Genomic DNA, 9,404 nt, shown 5'->3' with positions numbered 1-9,404 from the left:
TGCAAGACTTGATCAATTCAAAAACCAACTGTCTCTTTATTGCCCTCTGGTGGACAGTAAAAAGTACCTCACCTTGAGGGTATTGGATGCTCAAAAATAAAAAAGAAAAGATCCTTTACAAATGGAAAATATCAAAATACACTGCCCACATGGCTATCAAAAACATAGAGTATATACAATGGAAATATAGCCGATGCAACCCTGCAGTCAGAGAACAAGCATACAAAAACTGAAAGCTCATACATGATCATCTATTCTTATATCTCACACAAACGCACACATTCGCTCTCTTAAGCATTTTAAGGACACGCAAACACACATACACACTCATAACAAAGCGCACATCTGCTTACAAACCCGCTGTCTCCCTCCCTGCCCAAAGTCAAAGGTTTAACCCGATTTCCTCCCATCTTAAACTTGTCTCCTGATTGGCTAGCCACGCCCTCCTCAACTGTCTTTATCTAAAGTTGCTGCAGCCAGAGTGACTGTGGTGACGGGCTGCCCTGTGGCGGTGGCCAGCGTGACTGTGTTGACGGGCTGGCCAAGGCCGTGCAACTGAACTCGGGCGAGTTTCTTCTGTTCGCACTCCGTCACCAGGTTGTTGAGCTCTGCAGCGCTGTATCCAATCAGAGTCCTCAGGTCGCACACAAACTTGTAGACAAAGCGCTTACCCTGCACTTTGCTGATCATGTCTCCGTCATAGTAGTACCTGTAGAGAGGAGACAAGATAGTGTTTTTGTTGAAGTTTTATATGATATAAAACAATAAAAAAAAAAAAAGATATATTGCTGATAACTAGTTGCATCTCTTCAAAAGCACCTAAACTACAGAAAGGAAATGAAATGCACCTGAGAGCTCTGCTTAGTTTCTCATAGTTCATGGTGGGCTTGTTCTTGCGTTGACCCCATTTCTGAGCTACCAGCTCAGGCTGATTGAGTTTGAACTCGCCTTCCTCTCCCACCCAGGAAATGCAGTCCCGAGAGTCCTTATCCGTCAGCAGCTCCAGGAGAAACTGCCACAGCTGAATCTGACCGTTATTACCTGAGAGGTCACACAACACAATAATAATCAACTCAAAAATCATTTATTAAGAGTTGTGCATGGTATTTTTCTTAGTATGAGGGTTGGGCAAATTTAGAATTTAAGGCTTCCATTAAATTCTTGATTTGCGATTTGAATTGAACACGCCACAGGATGTTGAATTTGGAATGACAGGAAGAGGAAATTGCTTATAAATCGGATAGTTTCGGTCCTCCATTTCATTGATATATAGGTAGCATTTCAAAGATTACTTACTAATTTCATCATCAATATATTAGATGATATTGTATAATATTTAATATATTAACAATTTATACTGAAAAATTACATGCATTTACACCACTTAGATTAATTTATTTCAAATAAGCATGATAATATTGATAAACCTGCGCTTTTACACAGTGTTTGTATGTACCTGTGCGGTTGCCAGGCGAGCTGCGCTCCTCTCCTGAGATCCGGGGGGCTCGGGGTGTTTTGTTGTGCTTCATCACCTTAATGGCTGTGGGTGTGGCCTGCTGCACTGGGGCAGGAATGATCTGCACAGCTGGAGAATATCAAGAAACTGTGTTACCCAGAAGACCAACACATGCTCCTTTCATCGAAAAGCTTAAGTGTTGCCTAGAGACACAAAACTGCCCTTTAAGCAACAGTCATGTGCAGGTTATATAAAGTGTTACTCAAGAAGGTAGTCAAAAAGTGCTTTTGTTGAAGATTCAGGATCTACAGATACTCACGTTGATCAATGGTGACTGTTGCTTCCTGACCCTGATCCTGACTTGCAAGTACATCTGCACAGAGCATTACAAAGATTGAAAATTGGCTAAAAAATATTGTGGTTGCATTTGAGAATACACACCACACACACTCTTTCCTTTGTGAAACTTACACTTCCGTAGAAGCTCCAGGTGGCTCCACAGGATCTCTCCGCTAGGCACTCTCTGGAGGAACTCATCCTGGCTAAAAGCACAGAGCTGGCGGCCGGGGATGTGAATGCCACCAACCTCCATTTCCTCAATCCCAAACTCCTTCATAACCCAAACTGCCCAGTGGATCACCTGATCTGCTGTCCACTGCACCGGGTCTGACATAAAGACACACAAACCTCATCAGATGGCTTTACTCTGTTGCTGACTAAAGGTGTAAAAATGCAATGATCCGACAATGACAATACATTGCAACATTTACTAATTAAATTTTATTATAGTAAATTTATTTTCAAATTCATTTCTTATCTAAAAATACAATTCCTGACCTATTTTCAGATGTAAACTTGCTATTAATTGCACCAATTAATTGTTTCATGATTCCTTTCACAATTTCCTTGTCATTTCAGATTTCATGAAGCATCTCATTATTTAGAATAAATACATACACTAATTAGTGTTAAAAATTTTGGGTCCATAAGTTTTTTTGTTGTTTTTCTTTTTAAAGAAATACATTTTTACTTTTATTTAGCAAGGACACTTTAAATTGATCAAAAGTGACAGCAAATACATTTATGTTACAAAATATTTCAAATAAATGCTGTTCTTTTAAACTTTCTATTCATAAAAAAGTCCTGACATTTTTTTATCATGGTCTTCACAAAAATATTAAGCAGAACAACTGTTTTCAACATTAAGAAAAGTTTCTTGAGCACCAAATCAGCATATTGCAATGATTTTCGAAGGATCATGTGACACTGAAGACAGAAGTAATGGCTGCTAAAAATTCAGGAATTAATTAAATTTTTAAAGGGATCATGAACTGAGAAACTTTTGATAAATAAGAGATCATCATACTATAAAAGAATATCCTGCAAGTTTCAGAACTGAAAACTTCCTTGTTAGTCCAAAAACAGCTTTTACTCTAACCAAGCCCAGAGAACGACTCATTGTGGAATGTGCCTATCTATAGGTGAAAGACCACCTCTACAGAAGAAAATCAACGCCCACTTCATCATTGCAACTTTGGCCCCGCCCACTGGTGTGTTAGTGAGATGATGAGAAGAGAAGAGTGATACAGGATTAATGGACTAAAAATAACATTACCTTCCAAGGGATCCTAATGCTAGGAAAGTGGTTATTTATTTTCGACAATGTGAATGTCTCAGTTGAGCATTATTTATTTGTATTCAGTACATTTCACAGTGGATAATTTGGTAAATCAGTCGCAATTTCAGCGCAGGCTTTGCAAACAGAGTTTTATGATATGGACTCGACAGTAACGCGACAACATGCAAGTAACAGTGTTAATTCCACTGCCTGATCTGTAACCAGTGATTTCTGATAGGTAATGTTTCATGTAGCTACAGTCAGAAGTTCTTTGTCTGTGTCAGTAAATCAAACCAGTGACTAAACGGTCAGCTTCACATTGTTTCTCTTAGTAGGATGAAAATATTCTGTTATTTCAACTGTGATTAAATTATACATAGAAAAGGATCAAAGAACACTCCCTTTACAATGGCTGGAGCTGTCAATCGAACAAAACTCCTGTTATAATCAATGAATCTCTTATTTACATTGTGTTTGCACTGTCAGTTATGATGAAAGCAATCGTTAGTGTGCAAAAATCGAGTTGCAATGAATGATGAGATCACTGCATTCATGCGTCCAACATATCTGTGATCGGCTAAATGCTCATCACTGCAACTTTCATACCACAATCTAAATATAATGCCATAGATCTAAATATAATGCTATAATCACATGTAATACTTAGCTATTTCATATGCAAAGATGTTAGCCAATCACAGCAGTGGGCGTTTACACTTAAAGCCCATGTTGCAGGTTTTTTTTTTTTTTTTTTATTAATATAACCTTGTATGAAAATACCATATGAAAAGTAAATGCAGGATTAAAAATTGTTTTGCAAGACATAAGGGCACAAATTTAATAGAAAACGTGACAGTTTCCTTGACCGTGTTGAAAAAAGGCTTTTTTTCACCATCGCGTCATATGACGCCACATGAGGTAGTCGTTTGGCTCTGCGTTCGCTCAGTGCAGAGATAGGTTGGTATTCAGTTGGAGCGGTCATGATTCAGTGTGTTTTCGGTGCTTATTGTATTTCAATTAATCATCGTCGTGGTAAATGATTGTGAATTATGGCCTGTCAGGACATCGAGTCCACAGGTTTCCGAATAAAAGGACGGTGCGATCTTCCGTGCCTGTGTGCGTTTTGTGCCGGGTAAGAGACGGGACTTCACTTCTGCTTCTGCTTTGAATAACGCGGTAGTGCGTAGCGTTCACTATAGACCGGATGATTATAATCCCGGCGATATGTGGACACTGTCCCGGCTCCTTCATCGGGTCGCCCGCGGTGACGGTCCGCCATCAGCATGTGGTTCAGCCGCCGGCGGGAAACATGACGCTCACGGATCCGTCAGACATTGTACATCTGTTTTACAAAATGTGCCTTGTCTTAATTTAATTAATTAACATATCCTACATAAACTTGTAATGTACTGCATTTATGTGTTTGTTATTAGTCTGCAGAAGACACTATTATTATTATAAATATAATATATTATGTTCTATAATTCATTTTCAATCTGTAAAAACCGACTTTAATGTTTGTGTTGGCTGTTTCTACATATAAAGTTTTTGTACAGTAAGACAGTTGTGATTGTGATCATTTTTTGTATTCATCGTCACCAAATGGGTCAATTCAAAGCCTTTATAAAGTCCCTCTTCCTCTGGAAACTGTCTCCTAATGGCTGACACACATAACACATGCAGGTAAGGGTCTAAGTACTAGCTTTGCTATTGCCTGATACATGATGATAATAATCTGTACAGTATTATGATCTGAGCATAGTGTTGTACATATCGTCGGCTAACGTGAATACATCTATAAGCTAACACTGTTCTCTCGCCCTGTTCTCCTCACACCACAACTCACCGTTGTTCTGTCTAACCCTGGCCTGTCCTTCTCACTTGGCTTCATTTCAGGCTCATAATTATATGATATCATCATATATATGAATTATATATACGTTATATATATATATATATATATATATATATCATACGACATACGAGTAAACATTTAGGCTACAATTCCCCCAGCTTTCCGAGCTGTCATGGCGATCCATTGCTTTCCTATTGTTTACTTTGACCGCTCTACCTCATGTTACGTCACTTCCGGTTCGGCGGTTTTCAAATGCGGAAGTAAAAATTTCTCACAAAAACGACTCCAGAAGCCTAAATAGCGTTTTATAAGTATATGTTTATATTTAAATATAGTTCCTACATTATTTTTCTATACATTGGCTTACTGGGTACTCTAACCTGCAACATGGGCTTTAAGTCTCAAAGCAGACACAACCCTTCAAACAGAGCGTTCAAATCAGAGGGCTAAAATCAGGGTAGGAAAAATTATGAAATTGTTTGATGTAAAAAAAAAAATCTAACTACCATTATAAATGCACCCGAGGGAACATCATAAAACAATAAAACAATGCAGTTCATGACCCCTTTTAAATATATTAAAATAGAAAAAATATAGATATTTTAAATTGTAAAAATTTCACAAAATTACTGTTTTTACTGTATTTTTGATCAACTAAATACTGCCTTGGTGAGCATAAAGTCTTTATACTTTTGCGTGGCTCCCCATCGCGAGTATCCGCTGACTGAGCGCGCACCTCCCCAAATGGACGAGGCGTCTATACTTGACACGTTGTAGTGCACTATTATTTTAAACGACAGGGGGCGACTCAGAGTAATTGTCCTCTTAAACCATTAGGAAGCAGAGGTGGGAAGTAGTAAGGTACACACGTGATGATGTTTGTTTTTATTAGGACTGAACGATTTTGGATTATAATCCAATTACGATTTTTTTTTATCAATATTGCGGAGCCGAGCGGAAAGTTACATACACACGAAATGGGGTCTTGTGCAGTCAACGTACACGACTGCCCACACTGTGGTGACGTAATTTTTTTTGCACTTGTGCGGACGAGGCAAGTATAAACCAGGCTTAAGAGACTTTACACATTTTAAAAAGTCTTACCAACCCTAAATCTTTTTTTTAAAATTACATTTAACTCTGAAACACGTTAATATCAACGGACTACTCACCATAGGGAATGTTCAGTCGAACCTGCTCCTTTCGGTAGCCTTCCAATGCGGCCGCCCAGCGGGTCACCTGCTCTGAAGTCTCATCAGGAATGGAGGCTCGCTCTACTGCAATCACATGTCCGTCCTCCACCAGATGGGCTTCCTCGCCAGCAGCCGCGTCTGGATCAATCACCACCTCCACAGTCTCCACTGGTTTCACGATCTCCAGAATATTCAATTTCTCTTCACCTAAAACAGATCACACACACACAAGGAGGTCAAGTATTGTTTTTTGTTTTGTTTTTGCTGTAAATGGGTAGTTGTCTTTTTGCCTTCACTTGTTCAATGTAAATGATCCTTTCAGAATTTTTTAAAGTACAAATATTAATGTAGCCTCTCAATCAATATGGGCTCATAAAAGCTGCATGCATAATTATAAAAAAAATTAGCAAAGTGCTCACACCGCAGGACATGTCAACTAACCAAATATTTTCAGTTGTCTAAAGGGTATGTTGACAAGTTCAGATTTGTCCAACAGCAATACAAGATCATTGTAAACTGTTACCCTGTTTCGTGACAATCTGCACGCTGAGCTGTACTGTGCCATCTGTCTTCACTCCTTGATCGAACAGGCTGTGATCAGGATGCAGCTACATGAGAAAAGGAGCGGAGACAGGGAGTGAAGAGCTCAGCCAATAAATACAATGAGTGTGCTCAAATAAGTTTACATTATACAGAGGCACATACTAGGATGTCCTGCAGACAAATGTCATATCCATCCAGCGGGACCTGAAGACGAGGCTCCAGTAACTTCTTTAGGTTACCGATCGGCTCATTGATGTCAATGTCTTGAGTAATCAGTTCAGCTGCTGTGATGGTTTGCTCCTCAATCCTGACATTTGGTCACAAAAAAAAAAAGATAAGTTCACAGGCACAAGATACACATTGCTCAATGAGATGCTTCCTCAAAACATATCACATAAAGAGGAAAAAAGTATGAGAAAGATAGAGAAATCACTTACCCTTCCTCTAAACACTCCTGTTTCTCCCGTCCATCAATCTCAATTTCAATCATCTCCTCTGTCTCACTTTTTGACATCCCTACAACTCCTTGTCCAACTATGAAGCAAATGCATAAAAAAAGACAAAATATTTTTTTGCAATTCATTTAATCACAAGAAAGTGTACAATTATCAGTAACACTTTACAATAAGGCCTCCTTTGTTAATATTATTTAATGCATTAGCTAACATGAACTAACAACACATTTGATTTTTTTTTTGAGTGTTTATTAGTCTTTGTTTAATTTATAGTTAATAAAAATACAATTATTACTTTTTTTCCATGTTAGTTAACATATGTATTAGCAAACATTGACTAAGATTAATAAATGCTGCAGTGTATAAGATTCCATCGTTGTTAGTTTATGGTAACTAACGGCAACAAATAAAACTTTATTGTAAAGTGTAACCAAATTATCTCATACTTATAATCTTGTAAATAAACGTTTATTTAAAATAATTTCTGGCATTTTAATGAACAGTTAGGTTATAAAACATCTAAATGTGAGCCAAAAGGCACAAAATGGTCGGCTTAACGCACTGTTAAAGAAGTCTCTGAAGTCTCATAAACTCTCACGCAACACCGAGGCTTTGCTAGAGTAGAGGCCCACCATGACATTTTCCCTGCATTAGCACTCTTATTAAACAAAAGAGACGCGCTTATTATTAAATAAATGCCATTCATTTGGTCAATCCAATTTTTATTTTAGTGTGTAGATTTAAACGCATAATTTCATTAATATAATTTCCACAAGCGACTGGGTGGGAAGACGACGCTCGAATCCATACAAACGCAGTTGCCATGTTGGAATGCTTTTGGGTTTCGTAATATAACCGCAGAATTGGGCGTAAAAGACGACTTTTTAAAACTTCTAAAACTTTCAGGGGTAGCTACACATCAAGACTTTTGATTCTGGAAAGTTAAAACGGAAATGGAAGAAACGGAAACAAAACAAGAGAAGGGCAGATGTAAAAGCAGCCGGAAATCCTGGCCGAAGTCACGGCGGCTGACAAGACTTCCGAAAACAGCCGTGCGACTGAAGAAACGAACGGAAACATCACGGTGTTTAATTATGCGGAATATAATATCTACGAAAGGTACAATCATGAATGGAATATGTATGTATACCTGGCCTCTTTGTTAGCTGCTTAGCGTATGCTGACGAAAGACAGAGAGACACGCCTGGTTGAACTGAATATATGCTCAAGCGAACAGCTCGCGCTAACTTTCACCAAAACTCACGCATCTGTTTTTTACGACCGAGGTATAAACATAAACAACATCTCTCGATAAAAAAAGTTATATTTTAAAAGATCCAGAATAAAATATACTGATATCTTTACCTACTGTTTGTCGGGTGTGAGAGGGCTGGGTTATTGTCAGTTCTGTTAGCACTCCAGCTAGCTCTGTTACCCCCAGGATGCTAACAGTTAGCTCACGCAGAAAGCGGGAAAACTGACACGCTTATAACCTCACACACTTGTAACATTCTTATTTCTGTCCGCGTTTATTTCAGATAAATTAGTATCGCGGCCCAACGTACCTCTTTATCCCGTTCAGTAAGTGCTGTGTTGGAGTTTTTCGGACTAAAGCTGTGTGTCAAGGGCTATAGTTTAGTGTGTGCTAATAAGTTGAGCGAACGTTCATGCTGGTTTTTGGTCAACATTGCATTGGGGGCGGGGATGAGCTTGAGGCCTCGCTGCCCACTGACAGCAACATGTACACCCCGCTCTGTTCAGTTTTTCCACAATATATCATAATACATATGGGTATTTATTTGATTAGTTGTACTAAATAACAGCCAGCAGCAGAATCAGAAGGTGTTGACTTTCTCAGTGTCCGAAGTGTGAAAATCGACGCAGATATTATTGGACACTTGTAAAAGTATATTTATACAGTTGTGTATACATTGCATAATGTGCACATCTGGAAATCAGACTTCTATTTACTCCATCTTTATGTAGCCTGTAGTACTGTTTTTGTAGGTAGGCCTATTTATTTTATTCTTTATCCTACTTATTTAATTGTTCTGTCTATTATCTTGCGTTATGTATGTATGTTCTCGAGTGCTCCTGTAAACACAACAAATTCCTTGTTTGCAAATTTGGCGAATAAAGCACATATTATAAAGTGTTTAGAATTTTTCACAAGCTGATTGATACTAACGTTACAGTCCTGTGACACTTAAAGTAAATGTTCCCAGCAGAGAAATGTCTCACCCTGTTGTATAAAACTGATTTTGGATGTGACTTTTATCGATGT

At 38.4% G+C, this 9,404-nt stretch overlaps 1 protein-coding gene across 5 annotated transcripts; it reads right to left on the bottom strand.

The window, feature by feature from the left end:
• Positions 1 to 12: 12 nt before the first annotated feature.
• On the bottom strand, positions 13 to 9,355 carry gabpa (GA binding protein transcription factor subunit alpha). Of its 5 annotated transcripts, none has more exons than XM_082175328.1 (10): positions 8,271 to 9,355; positions 7,103 to 7,199; positions 6,828 to 6,972; positions 6,646 to 6,730; positions 6,102 to 6,329; positions 1,928 to 2,122; positions 1,776 to 1,829; positions 1,457 to 1,585; positions 849 to 1,041; positions 13 to 709 (listed from the first exon to the last, which is right to left on the bottom strand). In XM_082175328.1, the coding sequence occupies exons 2-10, from the start codon at positions 7,177 to 7,179 to the stop codon at positions 448 to 450; spliced, it is 1,368 nt and encodes a 455-aa protein (XP_082031454.1). In that variant the 5' UTR covers positions 7,180 to 7,199; positions 8,271 to 9,355; the 3' UTR covers positions 13 to 447. The 5 variants fall into 5 exon arrangements, with proteins under 5 accessions (XP_082031454.1, XP_082031455.1, XP_082031457.1 ...); XM_082175329.1 differs by having other exon boundaries at positions 8,486 to 9,355; XM_082175331.1 differs by having other exon boundaries at positions 8,490 to 9,355.
• Between the last annotated feature and the right edge of the window lie 49 nt (positions 9,356 to 9,404).

The sequence above is a fragment of the Leuciscus leuciscus genome, assembly GCF_965113295.1.
Source record: "Leuciscus leuciscus genome assembly, chromosome: 7".
Classification (NCBI taxonomy): Eukaryota; Metazoa; Chordata; class Actinopteri; order Cypriniformes; family Leuciscidae; genus Leuciscus; species Leuciscus leuciscus.
This window is presented reverse-complemented; position numbering and strand designations above follow the sequence as displayed.

Bases quoted from the DNA above. Each gene is read 5' to 3' on its own strand.
- gabpa (XM_082175328.1), bottom strand. From the start codon at position 7,179: ATGTCAAAAAGTGAGACAGAGGAGATGATTGAAATTGAGATTGATGGA. The intron at 6,973-7,102 runs GTAAGTGATTTC...ACCAAATGTCAG, and splicing joins CAGGAGTGTTTAGAGGAAGG to GATTGAGGAGCAAACCATCA. The intron at 1,042-1,456 runs GTACATACAAAC...GTGACCTCTCAG, and splicing joins CTCGCCTGGCAACCGCACAG to GTAATAACGGTCAGATTCAG.